General features: G+C 47.4%; 1 protein-coding gene across 5 annotated transcripts in view; it reads left to right on the top strand.

Moving 5' to 3' along the window:
* Positions 1-17,133, top strand: part of LOC102934044 (unconventional myosin-X) — a 287,560-nt gene that overhangs the window by 231,194 nt on the left and 39,233 nt on the right. For all 5 annotated transcript variants that reach the window (XR_006284703.1, XM_037912692.2, XM_043524831.1 and 2 more), the window contains 4 exons: positions 6,657-6,851; positions 12,979-13,136; positions 14,286-14,409; positions 16,702-16,999. Coding sequence is in view for 4 of the 5 variants with exons in the window: in XM_037912692.2 (XP_037768620.1) it covers positions 6,657-6,851; positions 12,979-13,136; positions 14,286-14,409; positions 16,702-16,999 (775 nt within the window). In the remaining variant the exon portion in view is untranslated. The remainder of the gene's footprint in view (positions 1-6,656; positions 6,852-12,978; positions 13,137-14,285; positions 14,410-16,701; positions 17,000-17,133) is intronic.

Genomic DNA, 17,133 nt, shown 5'->3' with positions numbered 1-17,133 from the left:
ACTTAGATTTCCAGAAAGCCTTTGACAAGGTCCCTCACCAAAGGCTCTTATGTAAATTAAGTTGTCATAGGCTAAGAGGGAAGAGCCTTTCGTGGATTGAGAACTGGTTAAAAGACAGGGAACAAAGGGTAGGAATAAATGGTAAATTTTCAGAATGGAGAGAGGTAACTAGTGGTGTTCCCCAAGGGTCAGTCCTAGGACCAATCCTATTCAACTTATTCATAAATGATCTGGAGAAAGGGGTAAACAGTGAGGTGGCAAAGTTTGCAGATGATACTAAACTGCTCAGATAGTTAAGACCAAAGCAGACTGTGAAGAACTTCAAAAAGATCTCACAAAACTAAGTGATTGTGCAACAAAATGGCAAATGAAATTTAATGTGGATAAATGTAAAGTAATGCACATTGGAAAAAATAACCCCAATTATACATACAATATGATGGGGGCTAATTTAGCTACAACTAATCAGGAGAAAGATCTTGGAGTCATCATGGATAGTTTTCTGAAGACGTCCACGCAGCGTGCAGCGGCAGTCAAAAAAGCATACAGTATGTTAGGAATCATTAAAAAAGGGATAGAGAATAAGATGGAGAATATCTTATTGCCCTTATATAAATCCATGGTATGCCCACATCTTGAATACTGCGTACAGATGTGGTCCCCTCATCTCAAAAAAGATATACTGGCATTAGAAAAGGTTCAGAAAAGGGCAACTAAAATGATTAGGGGTTTGGAACGGGTCCCATAGGAGGAGAGATTAAAGAGGCTAGGACTTTTCAGCTTGGAAAAGAGGAGACTAAAGTCTGCAGAAAAGGACCTAGGGGTTACAGTGGACAAGAAGCTGGATATGAGTCAACAGTGTGCCCTTGTTGCCAAGAAGGCCCAATGGCATTTTGGGATGTATAAGTAGGGGCATTGCCAGCAGAGCGAGGGACGTGATCGTTCCCCTCTATTCGACACTGGTGAGGCCTCATCTGGAGTACTGTGTCCAGTTTTGGGCCCCACACTACAAGAAGGATGTGGATAATTTGGAAAGAGTCCAGCGAAGGGCAACAAAAATGATTAGGGGTCTAGAGCACATGACTTATGAGGAGAGGCTGAGGGAGCTGGGATTGTTTAGTCTGCAGAAGAGAAGAATGAGGGGGGATTTGATAGCTGCTTTCAACTACCTGAAAGGGGGTTCCAAAGAGGATGGCTCTAGACTGTTCTCAATGGTAGCAGATGACAGAACGAGGAGTAATGGTCTCAAGTTGCAGTGGGGAAGGTTTAGGTTGGATATTAGGAAAAACTTCTTCACTAGGAGGATGGTGAAACACTGGAATGCGTTACCTAGGGAGCTAGTGGAATCTCCTTCCTTAGAGGTTTTTAAGGTCAGGCTTGACAAAGCCCTGGCTGGGATGATTTAGTTGGGGATTGGTCCTGCTTTGAGCAGGGGGTTGGACTAGATGACCTTCTGAGGTCCCTTCCAACCCTGATATTCTATGATTCTATGATATGATAGAGGTATATATAAAATCATGAGTGGTGTGGAGAAAGTGAATAAGGAAAAGTTATTTACTTGTTCCCATAATATAAGAACTAGAGGCCACCAAATGAAATTAATGGGCAGCAGGTTTAAAACAAATAAAAGGAAGTTCTTCTTCACTCAGCGCACAGTCAACCTGTGGAACTGCTTGCCTGAGGATGTTGTGAAGGCTAGTACTATAACAGGGTTTAAAAGAGAACTGGATAAATTCATGGAGGTTAAGTCCATTCATGGCTATTAGCCAGGATGGGTAAGGAATGGTGTCCCTAGCCTCTGTTTGTCAGAGGGTGGAGATGGATGGCAGGAGAGAGATCACTAGATCATTACCTGTTAGGTTCACTCCCTGTCGGGCACCTGGCATTAGGCACTGTTGGTAGACAGGATACTGGGCTGGATGGACCTTTGGTCCAACCCAGTATGGCCTTTCTTATGTTCACTCAGTCCTACTTCTTGTTCAGCCGATCGCTAAGACAAACAAATTTGTTTACATTTGCGGGAGATAATGCTGCCAGCTTCTTATTTACAATGTCCCTGAAAGTGAGAACAGGCGTTCACATGGCCCTGTTGTAGCTGGCATAGCAAGGTATTTACGTGTCAGATATGCTAAACATTTGTATGTCCCTTTATGCTATGACCACCATTCCAGAGGACATGCTTCCATGCTGATGACTGGCTCTGCTCAATAACGATCCAAAGCAGAGCAGACGGATGCCTGTTCATTTTCATCGTCTGAGTCAGATGCCACCAATTTTCTTTTTTGGTGGTTTGGGTTCTGTAGTTTCTGCATTGGAGTGTTGCTCTTTTAAGACATCTGACAACATGTTCCAGTGCAGTAGCTATCTTTAGAAATCTCACATTGGTACCTTCCTTGTGTTTTGTCAAATCTGCAGTGAAAATGTTCTTAAATTGAACATGTGCTGCGTTGTCATCTGAGACTACCATAACACAAAATACATGGCAGAATGCACGTAAAACCACAAAGCAGGAGACATACAATTCTCCCCCAAGGAGATCAGTCTCAAATTTAATTAACGCATTATTTTTTTAACAAGCGTCATCAGTCTCATTATCTTCCTGTAAGCTATCATCAAATTTACAGCCATGTCCCATTTTATTTCCACTGATTTTCATGCCATTTCTTTCAAATATGCACCTCCATCTCTTTAAGTCTTCTTCCACTTCCTCTTTCTAGGAGTACCACATCAAAAAGCATGTACCAGGGTGCCATTCTCTGGATGCTTTCTATAACTGCATCGAGCATCTAAGAGAAAAAAAATGGGCTTAGTGCCAAGCCTTGGTGTATTCTGACTCTTACTAGAAACTGCTCAGTTTCTCCATGTGGCCTTCCCAATATGGTAATAGCACCTCACAGATGGATGAGTCTGATATACTTTTATATACATACATATATAATTTTTTAAACATATGAATCAGTTAGTATTTTTCAACTGTGGAAGCCATCATTCTAGGGTTCTTTGCAGACTGGCTATCAATCTTTGTTCTGCCTCCTACCAGCAGGGAAAGGGGAAATGCTCCACAGTACAGGCCAGTGGGACATGGAAGGTATTAGAAGCAAAATTCACAGGTAAGAAGGAAATTTTTCTTTTCATACAACTGGCCCACACAGTCAGTGTGCTGCATAAACTAAAGTTAAACATTTTTAACTTGGTAAGTTCAGATAACTTGCACCCAGGAGATTTAAATGTGTTGACTGAGAGCTCTGAACCATTGATATCAGATGATGATAAATCTTTGAAAACTAGGGAAATTCCTGGTGTGTGGAAGAAAGTCAGTGTTGTTTCAGTATTTAAAAGTAATATTCCTAGCAAGGCAATACCAGGGATGACCTGGATAATTACAGGTCAGTTATCCTGATGTTGACGCTGGGGAAAATAATGGAATGGCTGGTACAGGACACTATCACTAAAGAACTAGAGGATAGAAATATAATTTAATACCCGTTAACATAGTTCCATGGAAAACTGGGGCCCATCAACAACCTGTTATGTTGTTTTTTGATAAGATTACAGAGTCTGGCACATAAAGGTAACTACTGATGTAATATGTTTGGACTTTTGTAAAGTGCCTACCTTAGAACTGAACAAAATTCTGATTAAAAATCACAGAATCATAGAATATCAGGGTTGGAAGGGACCTCAGGAGGTCATCTAGTCCAACCCCCTGCTCAAAGCAGGACCAATCCCCAACTAAATCATCCCAGCCAGGGCTTTGTCAAGCCTGACCTTAAAAAATTCTAAGGAAGGAGATTCCACCACCTCCCTAGGTAACGCATTCCAGTGTTTCACCACCCTCCTAGTGAAAAATTTTTTCCTAATATCCAACCTAAACCTCCCCCACTGCAACTTGAGACCATTACTCCTTGTTCTGTCATCTGCTACCACTGAGAACAGTCTAGATCCATCCTCTTTGGAACCCCCTTTCAGGTAGTTGAAAGCAGCTATCAAATCCCCCCTCATTCTTCTCTTCCGCAGACTAAACAATCCCAGTTCCCTCAGCCTCTCCTCATAAGTCATGTGTTCCAGTCCTCTAATCATTTTTGTTGCCCTCCGCTGGACGTTTTCCAATTTTTCCACATCCTTCTTGTAGTGTGGGGCCCAAAACTGGACACAGTACTCCAGATGAGGCCTCACCAATGTCGAACAGAGGGAAACGATCACGTCCCTCGATCTGCTGGCAATGCCCCTACTTATACATCCCAAAATGCCATTGGGCCTTCTTGGCAACAAGGTCACACTGTTGACTCATATCCAGCTTCTCGTCCACTGTAACCCCTAGGTCCTTTTCTGCAGAACTGCTGCCTAGCCATTCTTCCGTCCTAAGTGCAGGACTCTGCACTTGTCCTTGTTGAACCTCATCGAATTTCTTTTGGCCCAATCCTCTAATTTGTCTAGGGCCCTCTATATCCTATCCCTACCCTCCAGTGTATCTACCTCTCCTCCCAGTTTAGTGTCATCTGCAAACTTGCTGAGGGTGCAATCCACACCATCCTCCAGATCATTAATGAAGATATTGAACAAAACCAGCCCGAGGACCGACCCTTGTGGCACTCCACTTGATACCAGCTGCCAACTAGACATGGAGCCATTGATCACTACCTGTTGAGCCCAACAATCTAGCCAGCTTTCTATCCACCTTATCGTCCATTCATCCAGCCCATATTTCTTTAACTTGCTGGCAAGAATATTGTGGGAGACCCTTGACTTTAGCAAAGCTTTTGACATGAACAACACGTCCACTGCTTTCCCCTCATCCACAGAGCCAGTTATCGTGTCATAGAAGGCAATGAGATTAGTCAGGCATGACTTGCCCTTGGTGAATCCATGCTGACTGTTCCTGATCACTTTCCTCTCCTCTAAGTGCTTCAGAATTGATTCCTTGAGGACCTGCTCCATGATTTTTCCAGGCACTGAGGTGAGGCTGACTGGCCTGTAGTTCCCAGGATCCTCCTCCTTCCCTTTTTTAAAGATGGGCACTACGTTAGCCTTTTTCCAGTCGTCCGGGACCTCCCCCGATCGCCATGAGTTTTCAAAGATAATGGCAATGGCTCTGCAATCAGATCCGCCAACTCCTTTAGCACTCTCGGATGCAGCGCATCCGGCCCCATGGACTTGTGCTCATCCAGCTTTTCTAAATAGTCCCAAACCACTCCTTTCTCCACAGAGGGCTGGTCACCTCCTCCCCATGCTGTGTTGCCCAGTGCAGTAGTCTGGGAGCTGACTTTGTTCGTGAAGACGAGGCAAAAAAAGCATTGAGTACATTCGCTTTTTCCACATCCTCTGTCACTAGGTTGCCTCCCTCATTCAGGAAGGGGCCCACGCTTTCCTTGACTTTCTTCTTGTTGCTAACATACCTGAAGAAACCCTTCTTGTTACTCTTAACATCTCTTGCTAGCTGCAACTCCAGGTGTGATTTGGCCTTCCTGACTTCACTCCTGCATACCCGAGCAATATTTTTATACTCTTCCCTGGTCATTTGTCCAATCTTCCACTTCTTGTAAGCTTCTTTTTTGTGTTTAAGATCAGCAAGGATTTCACTGTTAAGCCAAGCTGGTCGCCTGTCATATTTACTATTCTTTCTACACATTGGGATGGTTTGTTCCTGTAACCTCAATAAGGATTCTTTAAAATACAGCCAGCTCTCCTGGACTCCTTTCCCCTAGCCTTATACAAGGCTTATGAAATCTAGTGTTATACAAAATCAATATAGCACATTTTAAATGGATTAAAGACTAAGTGATAGATACAAATAATAATGTAATTGTTAATGGAGAATCATCAACAAGTGGGGGTGTTTCTAGTGGGATCCCACAGGATTGGTTCTAACCATGTTCAGGAGAAACCAAAGGTTCGGTAATTCTAATAGGCTGATATTAGCCTATCCCATCACACTGAGAGCTTGACATCGCTTGGGCACTTCTTTACATCACAAGCAGGTTTTCCACTACGAGCTGGGGTTGCTCCAGGGCAGATAGGAGCAGAGGTGAGGTTTTCTTAATCAGCTGTTCCAGGGCTCTTGAGAGAAAGGGAATATGCCTCCTGTTATGCTGAGTAACCATAGTTTGTGGTGAGGTTTATAACTGAGCCACAGCAGTATGATATGTGTAACACCTGGCACTGGCTTTTCAGTAGGACAATGAATTGTATGCGGTCTGTTCAGTCCCTGGTTAGGATACAGGAGATTGTGAATTTCAAGCAAATTCTCACATGTCAAAAGGTGAGGTGTGCTGAAATGAGAGGACTCTTGGTGATGGGGAGGCAAGGGAGAAATTATTCTCACTGAGCAGCAGGGAAGAGATTCATCCAGTTGTGGCTCGGGCTATAACAGCTCATGAGGGGAAGGGACATGTCAGTTTATTACCAGTAGTGCCCATAGTGTGCTCAGTGAGATAGATCCTTCTAGAGACAGATTAACTAGACCATGGAGGGTACTGCTGTCTTGAGTAGAAGGGAAGCTGGAGGGCCCACCAGAGGCCATTTAGGAGGAGCTTGAGATCTGGGCACATCCAGCAGAGGATAGAGAGCTGCAGGGTTCCACCAGCAGGAGAGGGGCAAACATCCCATCAGTGACTCTCTCCAATAACTTAAAGGTTATTGTGCCTCTTTCCCGTTAGGCTGGCTTCATAAGGAAGTTCAAAGCAGCAACAAGACATCCTCTCTGAAGGTGAAGAAACGCTGGTTTGTGCTGACAAACACCGCCCTTGATTACTACAAATCTTCAGAACGCACAGCCACCAAACTTGGCACACTTGTTCTCAATAGCCTCTGCTCTGTGGTCCAGGCTGATGAAAGAGTCTTTAAAGAAACTGGTAAGAGAGACAAACAAAAAGGAAATTCATTTTTCAAGAACAGTCTTCCTATCTGTGACTGACCAAGGGAGGGAGGTTTCAGGATATGATACAGACAGCGTGATGAAGAGTTATATAGTGAGAAGTGCTCTGTGTCTTTATTTGGGCTGCTGTGTCCAATTGTTGATACTTCACCGTATGAAAACAATGAAGAGGTTTGAAAAGGTCAAGAGAAGAATGAAGGTTGTCTGTCATCACCCCTGCATGTGCCCACCTAACAAATTATCAATTAGACAGTAATTTAAAGTTGTTCAGTTACAGTCCCTCCAACATATTACCGAAAATCAAGGAGAAACAGTAGTTTAGGCAAGCCCAATCTATACACTTCAACATACTACCCAGTGGTTCCCAGATTCCTCCCTTCAGAACAAATTCCCTGGCACTTGCAATTTGGATTTATCCCAATCCACGCACGCAGTTCCTCTAAATCACACTCAGATGCACAAACTTAACTAACAATAGCCAGATTCGCATATGTTCCCTACTGACATTTGTCCACTCATAAAGTCAATTATTATTTGTATTACTGTAGCACCTAGGGGTCCTAAGTATAGACCAGTGACCCCATTGTGTTAAACACTGTACAGACACGGAACAAAAAAGATGGTCCCTGCCCACAAGGGCTTACAGTCTAATTATACAAGAGACAACAGATGGATATAGATACATGAGGGAGCACAGGTAAACTATGACAGTATTGCTCAGGACATCATGAGTTTTGTGTGCACAGAAAAGCTAGAGGTAGGAGGTATAGCAGTGCATGGGAGTGTGAGTTAGAGCAGTGGTTCTCAACCAGGGGTATGTGTACCTCTGGCTGTACATGAACTCATCTAGACATTTGCCTGGTTTTACAACAAGCTACATATACTAGCGAAGTCAGTACAAATTAAAATTTCATATAGACGACGACTTGTTTATATGGCTCTATATATGATACGCTGAAATGTAGGTACATTTATATTCCAATTGATTTTTTTTTTATAATTCTATGGTAAAAATGAGAAAGTCAGCAATTTTTCAGTAATAGTGTGCTGTGACCCTTGTATTTTTATGTCTGATTTCGTAAGCATGTAGTTTTTAAGTGAGGTGAAACTTGAGGGTACACAAGACAAATCAGACTACTGAATGGGGTACAGTAGTCTGGAAAGGTTGAGAGCCATTGAGTTAGAGGGTCTCGGCATGTGCACTGGGATTGGATACATGCTCAAAGTTGCAAGTGCTAGGCTCTGTTCCAGGGATAGCATCTCCATCTAGTGCAACGGTTCTCAGCTGTGGATCTATGGCCCCCTGGGGGTCTGCAAGTCTATGATCCCCATCGCCCCATGGGCCAGAAGCCCCGAACCCATGGGGAGAGATGGGAGGAAGACACAGGGGGGCATTGTCCCCCCAAACTGCAGTGCCTTGCCCCCAGGACTGCCACTCTTTGGTTAGTGTTTGGTGCCACACATGCCCCCCCCCCCCCACTTGGAGGAGCCATACAGTGCGGGGCAGCTGCTGCTCTGGCTGATGCATGGAGCAGGCAGCTGCGTTGCTTCTCTGTCTCCTGCTGCTGCCTAGGGCTATGGTTGCTGCTCAGCTCCCTGCCCTGTTTTGGGATCTGGCTCTGGAGCTGGCAGAGACTTCAGGGAGCAGCTCCCGCAGGGGCCCTGCCATTCCTGACACATAGCCCCTGGCTACCCCCTCCCTGCACCATGAGCTACCCCTCTCCCAGCACACAGCCCCTAGCTACCCCCTGCCTGCACATAGCCCTGAGCCCCCCTCTCTGTACCCTGAGCTACTCCCCTGTCCACAGCCCTGAGCCCCCCTCTCTGAACCCTGAGCTACTCCCCTGCCCACACAGCCCCTGGCTACCCCCTCCCTGCACCATGAGCTACCCCCCTCCCAGCACACAGCCCCTGGCTACCCTCTCTCTGCACCCTGAGCTACCTCCTGCCCACACACAGCCCCTAGCTACCTCCTTCCTGCACTCTGAGCTATGCCCTGCCCGCACATAGCCCCTAGCTATCCCTTCCCTGCATCCTGAGCTACCCCCTGCCCGCACACAGCCCCTAGCTGCCTGCACACTGAGCTACCACCCCTGCCCATACACAGCCCTAGCTTACCCACTGCCTGCACCCTGAGATACACCTCTGCCCACACACAGCCCCTAGCTACCCTCTCCCTGCACCCTGAGCTACCCCCTGCCCGCACACAGTTCCTAGCTACTCCCTGCCTGCACCCTGAGCCACTCCCATTCCCACACACAGCCCCGAGCTACACTCCTGCCCGCACTCTGAGCCACATCCCTGCCTGCACATAGCCTCTAGCTACCTGCTGCCTGAGCACTTTTCAAACTTTTTGGGCTGAGCTCACACCTTTGAGTTATAATTTTTGGTTGTGCCCCCTTCCTAACCCAGACAAGCGAGTGGCCTGCTGAGGTGAGTCAGGGCGCAGAGGTGACACTCCCTCCCTGGGTTCTGCCGTGCGGAGCTGGCCCGAGATGCACCCCCCCCACCCCCCACACACACATAGAAGTCAAACTACGCCAATGCCTGTGGGCTCCAGTGCATGGAGCCCCCAGGTGCCCCCCACCCCAGGCCCTGGAGTTTTTATACATGTTGGGGGCTAGAAAGAAAAAGGTTGAAAACCCCTATCTAATGCATTTTCTCTAACTGAGAGCAGAGATCCATCTTACAGACCTAAGCCGGTCCATCGGACCAGGACTTCTGCCGGGAAGGTTTAAAACCTCCCAGGGAGCCTGGTGGTATATTTACGGGGGGAAAGAACATGGGCACGCCTTCCCTGCTCACTCCTGCCCCATATACGGACGCTGCTTCCCCGCAACATCCCGCAGCAGTGCTGACTCCTGTGCCAGTAGAGCCAACAGCAGCACTGTGCGGAGCCCTGAGTGCACCAGTGCGCCAGTCCTCGGACACTCAAGGCAGGCCCGCCAGAGGGAGCCCTTGGTGCACTGGTACCTCAGTATACACAGAGTTGGCACCTTGTAGTGCTGCTGCCTTCAATTCCTGGACCATGAGCCAGCAGCACTGAATAGAGACTGGTCCATATGAGCACCGAGATCTTAGAACATAAAAACTGGGCTCTGCCTCTCACTCCAGCCCCCATTTCTTTATCCCCCGGTCTTCTCAAAGGTCTGATTTCTCTCTTGTGGCCCTCTGCTATCCATTTCACCTCCCTGGCACTGCAGGGTCTCTGTGAGGAGTAGATCTTGTGAGTGAAGGAGGCAGGCTGGGCAGCTGTGGTATTTGGGTTGCCATGGCGGAGAGATGATGGTCTAGGTGGCATGTGCCAGAGGGAGAGCCCTATGCACCATTCTCTTAGTACTTGGTGCAAACTAGGCTCTGCACCAGAGCAGTTTTCTTGGCTTTTCCTTGTAGGGGTAAAATAGGTTTTAATGGATAGAGGAATACTTCTTTTTATGTTTAAAAATAAATTTTAGAAAGTGGCCTCTATCTGTCCTTTGATGGGAATGAATCAGCATGTGAAACTTGGAGTTCTTCTTCGAGTGCTTGCTCATGTCCATTCCACATTAGGTGTGTGTGCTCGCCACATGCACAGGTGCCAGAAGTTTTTCCCTCAGCAGTATCCATAGGGGACGGGCTCTGGTGCCCCCTGGAGTGGTGCCCGCATGGTGCAACATAAGGGCCACTGCTAGCTCCCCGCACCCTCAGTTCCTTCTTGCCACCTGTGACGGTGCTGGGACATCTGCAGCTTCAGCTAGCGTTGTTTCGTTCTTTGTTCTTGCAAACTTTGAAAACCTGTAATATAGTTGTATATAGTTAGTAGTTGCTTAGTTACCCTTAGTAGTAGTTCTCAACTCTTCGTTAGTCCTGAACGGGACTTAGCCTGGGACGGGGCATGCCCCAGGCTTTAAGCTCTGCGATAGCTGCAAACGGCCTATGCCCATCTGAGATCCACATACCAGCTGCCTGTGGTGCTTAGGCGAAGGGCACATAAGTGACAAGTGCCGTGCCTGCAAGTCCTTTAAATCTAGGACCAAGAAGGAGCGCGATATTATGGAGTCAGCACTCATTCCAGCACCGGAGCAGCTGTCCAACTCCGCATCGAGAACTGTGACCTCCATGCGCAGTGCTCCGCTGATGCCATCCACGAGCCAGCTCCGGTCCCTCTCCACAGCTCCGGTCAAGAAACTGAAAAAGACTGTGAGGGGAAGATCTCCTGTCTCCTGTAAGGGAAAGGAAAGTGCTGGGGGTGAGCCGCAACCCATGCCGGGCAGCTCAATGCCCCCGTTGGGAACTCGGGCCGCAGCTCAGGTCGAGCAGTGCGGCCCATCCCATGTTTCGCCTGCGACTCTGGATAGCGGTGCAGGCCCTGGCCAGCTTCAGGTGCCATTGATGCCTGAAGCCCTTCTAGTAGCTCAGGAGATCCTGACGCTCCCGGGGCTGCCCACACCAGCCCGTGTTGGGACCTATGCGTGTGTCCCTGCCTCAGCGGCACCGTTCCCCATCGAAGGGGATGTCCCGCCATCGCATTGTACCTCACTGGAAGATTGGTGCAGACCCTCTGAGGCACGCGCCACCCAGCAAGAACTCCCAGACCAGCCCCGACTGTCTCCAAGGCCCTGGTACCAATCACAGGACCGATGGAGGATCAGAGATCGCAGATCACTGGGCCGTCATCACCCGTCTCCAAGTAGTAGGTTGCCCTGCTCAGGAAGATGCGACTGGCCCGTATTAGCTCCCGGTCCCATTCAACATCCTGGTACCATTCGTGTAGCGTGAGGTGTGGGTCGCCGGGTGTCTGACGCAAATCTGTGGAACGCCATCGGTCCCCAAGATCCCAACCAAGACATCCGTCTTGCTTGGACAAATCTGCATCGGGACGCAGTGTTCAGCACTGGTTGGACAAGAGCCAACATGTTGCCCAATCCTGGTCGCCCAGTACCGACCACTCTGTTTATACCTCCAGCATGGAGCAAGGTTCCCTACATCATCAGCACCAAAGCCTGTTCCATGGCCCCAGGCGCAGTGGCCAGCACCATGGTACCTGTGGAATCCTTGGGGGTTCACCCAACCCTCCCAGGCTGCCAGGTTGGCTTCGGCAGCCTCAGAGAGGCTAGCAGCCTCGGTATCCTATCCATTCCGTGACCCATCCTCCTTCCCCACTGTCGGAGTTTTCTGGCAAGAAGGAACTGAGGGTCGGGGGAGCCGGCAGCGCCCCTTATACAGCGCCATGCAGGTGCCACTCCAGGGGGTGCTGGAGCTGGTCCCCTACAGATACTGCTGAGGGAAAAACTTCCGGCACCGGTGCGTGTGGTGAGCCCACACAGCTAATATGGAATAGACACGAGCAACGCATCTCGAAGAACACCAGTTATGGAAAAGGTAACTGTCTTTTTTTTTTTTTTTTTTTTTTTTTTTTGGTGTGTGACTGGCTTTCCAGCCATAAGTGCGCCACACCATTACAGTCTCAGGAAGATTTCTAAAAGGTTTAAAATTCTAAAATGATTCCTCTGCAGAAGTTAGTAAATCTTTGACAAAAAAAAAAATAGAGAGATACAGTTGTCTGGGAAGAGCAAAGGTGCTTAAAAATTGGAGACTAAATTCAAACCTAAACATGTGAAACTGAGGGCTCTGAGTCCTTCTGAAACCTAAACACAGCCTTAACTGCAAGTGACTAGAAACCCTCCATAAATAAGTATTCTACTTAAATTGAGCTCCAATCAAAGTGATAGCTTATACTTGCAACCTTGTGTTATGTCTTCCCCCACCTTTATGCCTTGTTAGAGCCAAAGGGTGAAGTGGAGTGGAGTCACCCTGCCATGAAACAATGTTTGTATTTTGAGGGAGGTGGGAACTGGAATGCCCCACCATCATCTGCAGCACATTGCGTTTGTGGGTTGGGAGGAATGGAGATGGATCAAGACTTGGACTGGGACTCTCCCTTGAGAAGTGGTTTCCTAGGGAAAAGCTCTTGTCCACACAGTCCATTTTAACCAATTTCATCATGTCATTTGATAAGACTGTCACTGTTTCAGCAATGTATTTCCACAGCCACATGCTGCATGCATATGGAGTCAGAAAATTGCAGCCAAGTTCCACCTTCCTATATCTTTGTTTGCCCGTAGGCTACTGGAACATCATAGTCCATGGTCGAAAGCACTCATACAGACTCTACACCAAGCTACTGAATGAAGCCATGCGCTGGGCCTCTGCCATCCAAGGAGTCATTGACAGCAAGGTTCCCATAGAAACACCCACACAGCAGCTTATTCGTGACATCAGGGTAGGTAGCATTGAACACTGCAGTCAAAGTTCAGGAGAATATTCCAGATCTGCAGCCAGGGGTGCTGGAAGCAGCCATGCCCACCTACTTTTTAACATGGGTGTAGTTTGGGGGCCAAGGGGCTGTGTTGCCACCGCAGACTGGAAGCCTTGGGCAGGCATAGAGCAGTGCCGGCAGGGGCTGCACTTCGTGGTGGGAGGGCCTTAGCTCCCCCTCACTATGAGGCCTGGTCCCTCTCCATAGCCCTGCCCCGGCTCCCCCTCTCCCCCTAAGGCCCCACCCCCTGGTCAAGCCAAAAGCCAGAGCTGGGCCACGGTAAAAGCTGCCCATCACTGTGGGGAGCCCCTATCCCTCCACCTGCCCTTGTGGCCCCCCACTTCTACCAAGGTTCTGGTGTTATTATCTGCAGCTGACCTTGTTTAGTCACTATCTTAGGTATGTTAGGAGAGAAGACTGGTGTCTTAAAAGGACTGAGGGAAAACATTTTTAATTATGTAGCTAAAATAATCAAATGTCATGCTTCAAGATATAAACTAATCTGCATGAGTTCAGGGCTAATCCTATTGTGGGGTTTCGCCAGGCACACACTGGAGTCCATACTAGGTGTGTGTAAATCCCCCTTATGCACAAATCAGAAACTTCCACGTCAGCTATGTCATGTGTGGATCCTGCAGACACCAACCTTGGGATTCCCATTCCCATTGGGCATGTGACTCCTGAGTGCACAAATGTCAGGTTCCCCAACCCAGGTATGTATGAATCCGCCGTGGTCAAACATCAGGAGTCCCCACCCCAGACACATCCTGATTCCTCATGCACATGTGACAGAATCCACAGAACTGAATCACATGTGAACCCCTTGTGCAAATTAGGATTCATACTTCCTCTGACAAGTGTGACTTGCTCTCTTGGACACATACAAACCAGTATGTCCAGTTCCCCTCAGGCACTTGTGTGTCCCAGTCTCAGGCTGCGGGAGGTGGTTTCAATTCTTATACAAATATTTACAGTACAAGTTAACTGAGCTGTTACCTAGTTATTTGGGCCCCTGTGGAACTCTGATGGGAGAAGCTCATGTTTAAACCTGGCAATATGAAGAGTTCTGGGGAAAAACTGGGCAGGTTTGAGGAAATTTCTTCTGTCCTTCAGGAAAACAGTATGAACTTTGAAGTAGTGGAACAGACGTATAGGAGGAACCCTATCTTGAGATACACCCAGCACCCTCTGCATTCCCCATTGCTGCCACTGCCTTATGGAGATGTCGGTATCAATAGTAAGTGCTTTTTCATTTGGCAGGGTCCCTTAAACCTCTTATCCCCCTGCGGTAGGGGAGAAGGTGCTATGCGAGTATTACCCCAAGTACTGAATGATGCAGACCCTGTGCACCCAGGGATAATCTGAACTCTCCAGCATGCTGATAGCATTCACAGGCTGCCAGCTCCCATGGTGCAAAATGGGATGGGGCCTGACCCTCTGTCCTCTTTGGGACCATTATGCACCCTTTGGTTGGCAGAGGGACCAGCTCCTTCTCTCCCCAGACTTCGGTTTGAAGCTTCCCCTCTCCTGTGCATAGCCCTGAGACAATCTGCCACAAATACTTTTCCTCTTTGAGGACAAGGTCTGGGATGACAGAGGAAATTGGCCCAACACAAACTGTGTTCAGTGCTGTGGCTAATCTGTGAACATGAACTTGACTCCAGTGTACAGGTGTAGAGTTTGCTACTCCTCTTCCTCCTGTTAAATGTACACCTCAAAGGGATTGCATCAGCTTAGCAAACATACTCTGACTGAACATTTCTTACCTACTTTTGTTACCAGAAATAATTAATAACAGAGATTAGAGACACACCCCCAGTTGTTTTCTCATATTTCAGTGTGTTTGCTTTGTACATTGACAGCATTTTCTTAGTACAGTCAGGTTTCAGAGTAGCAGCCGTGTTAGTCTGTATTCGCAAAAAGAAAAGGAGTACTAGTGGCACCTTAGAGACTAACCAATTTATTTGAGCATAAGCTTTCGTGAGCTACAGCTCACTCACTGCATACGGCTAAATGCAGTGCCTTGCATAATGACAGGTTTCAGAGTAGCAGCCGTGTTAATCTGTATTTGCAAAAAGAAAAGGAGTACTAATGGCACCTTAGAGACTAACCAGTTTATTTGAGCATAAGCTTTCGTGAGCTACAGCTCACTGCATTCCACTGAATGCATCCAATAAAGTGAGCTGTAGCTCACGAAAGCTTATGCTCAAATAAATTGGTTAGTCTCTAAGGTGCCACTAGTACTCCTTTTCTTTTTAGTACAGTCAGTATCCCTGTTTCCACTTAATGAGGGAGTGTATGTGCCCGACCCCTAGTTGGATCAGGAAGGGATTAAACGCCTTCACTGTGCTGAGAGCCGTCTCTTAAAGGTTGCTGGTGCTGCCAGGCCTAGGCAGAGGAGCTCGCTGCTCTGGCTTGTTAGAATGCTAGGAAGTGGAGCTAGCAGCCGTGCCTCTTAATTGGGAAACCATAAGACTCAGAGGCTGGGGAGAGAGGTATCCTCTGATTTCTTCCAGACTAGGGGCTCATCTTCACGTACAGCTTCTCCTGTTGGCATAGTTAATCCACTTCCCCAAAAGGAGGTAGCTATGTTGTCAGGAGAAGCTTTCCCACCAACATAGCACTGACTACATGGGGGGTTAGTTTCTGTATAACTGTCGCTCAGTGTGTGGATTTTTCACATCCCTGAGCGACGTAGTTATATCAGTATAGGTATGTGGTGTAGACCTGGCCTGAATACATGCCTAAACCAAGCCTGGGGAGGGAGAAAGAAAGGAACTGTGAAATTAATTGCATGTCTCCTACTAAGGAGGACTACAATAATTCCCAGGATTTAGAAGCCCAGTACAAACTGTTTCTTTCACATTTGGTTGGTTTGGACATTGCAGAAAGAAGCCACCTTACGTTTGGATCCTTGGGTAATGGAAGCTGTCTTGTGACTTTTATTTTCCTCTGGGCAAGGCAGCAGGAAGCTGTGACAGGAATGTTTTTCTTTTCTTTTAGGGACCAAACTTTAAGGGGATAATAACCCCAAGCCAAGTTACAAGCTTTATATCTGATCCATTGTTTCCCCTGTCATTTGTGTCGGTCCCTCACAAAAACAGGGGAGACTTAAACATTCTGAAAAGATGAAAACATGATTGCAAAAATTGGCAGGGCCTCAGGACACCAGGGCAGTGCCTCAAACTGCTTTGAATTCATTTTTTGAAACTGACTAGATTTCGAATTGAGAATGTCCCTTTAAGGGTACTACTCTGTGTTTTTATGTATATCTAAAAATATGCATGATTTGCAATGTGGACAAGTTTAATTTTTTAATTTACTGATTGGACAGTGGTGTATTTTTACATTTAAAGAAGGAGCTTTTCTGAGATCAGGAGATGATCAGTAATGCTCGTTCTCATGTTGCCATTCTCCTGTTTCATGGAGTCAGTCACAGTCCACAGACTGGTATGCTGTGTGCTTGGTAAGCGGGGATTCAGGGAAATGCTGAAATCCTGTCTGCCTTGTTTTTGTGATCCCACTACAGTGCAGCAAGAGAAGGGCTACTGCAGCCTGCAGGATGAAGCCATCAAGATCTTTAACTCCCTGCAGGAGATTGAGACAGTGTCTGATCCCATCCCCATTATCCAAGGCATTCTGCAGACCTGTCATGACCTAAAGCCCCTTCGTGATGAAGTGTATTGTCAACTAATCAAACAAACTAACCACATCCCACAGCCCAACAGTTCTGGAAACCTTCACCACTGGCAGCTGATGTCCTGCATGAGCTGCACTTTCCTTCCTAGTAGAGGGATCCTCCGCTATCTCAAGTTCCACCTTAGAAGGTAAGAGCCACTTTGCAGATACTTGCCACTTCTTTCACTAGTTCCCTCATCTTTGACTTGGAACCCTAGAAACCTAGCTAGCCTCTCCTTCCTCCATGGCCAGCCCCGCTACCTCCTGTATTCTAGTGTTCATC

Source organism: Chelonia mydas, chromosome 11 (genome assembly GCF_015237465.2).
Source record: "Chelonia mydas isolate rCheMyd1 chromosome 11, rCheMyd1.pri.v2, whole genome shotgun sequence".
Lineage (NCBI taxonomy): Eukaryota > Metazoa > Chordata > Testudines > Cheloniidae > Chelonia > Chelonia mydas.
The sequence above is the reverse complement of the archived record's forward strand: the minus strand, read 5'-3'. Positions and strand labels throughout refer to the sequence as shown.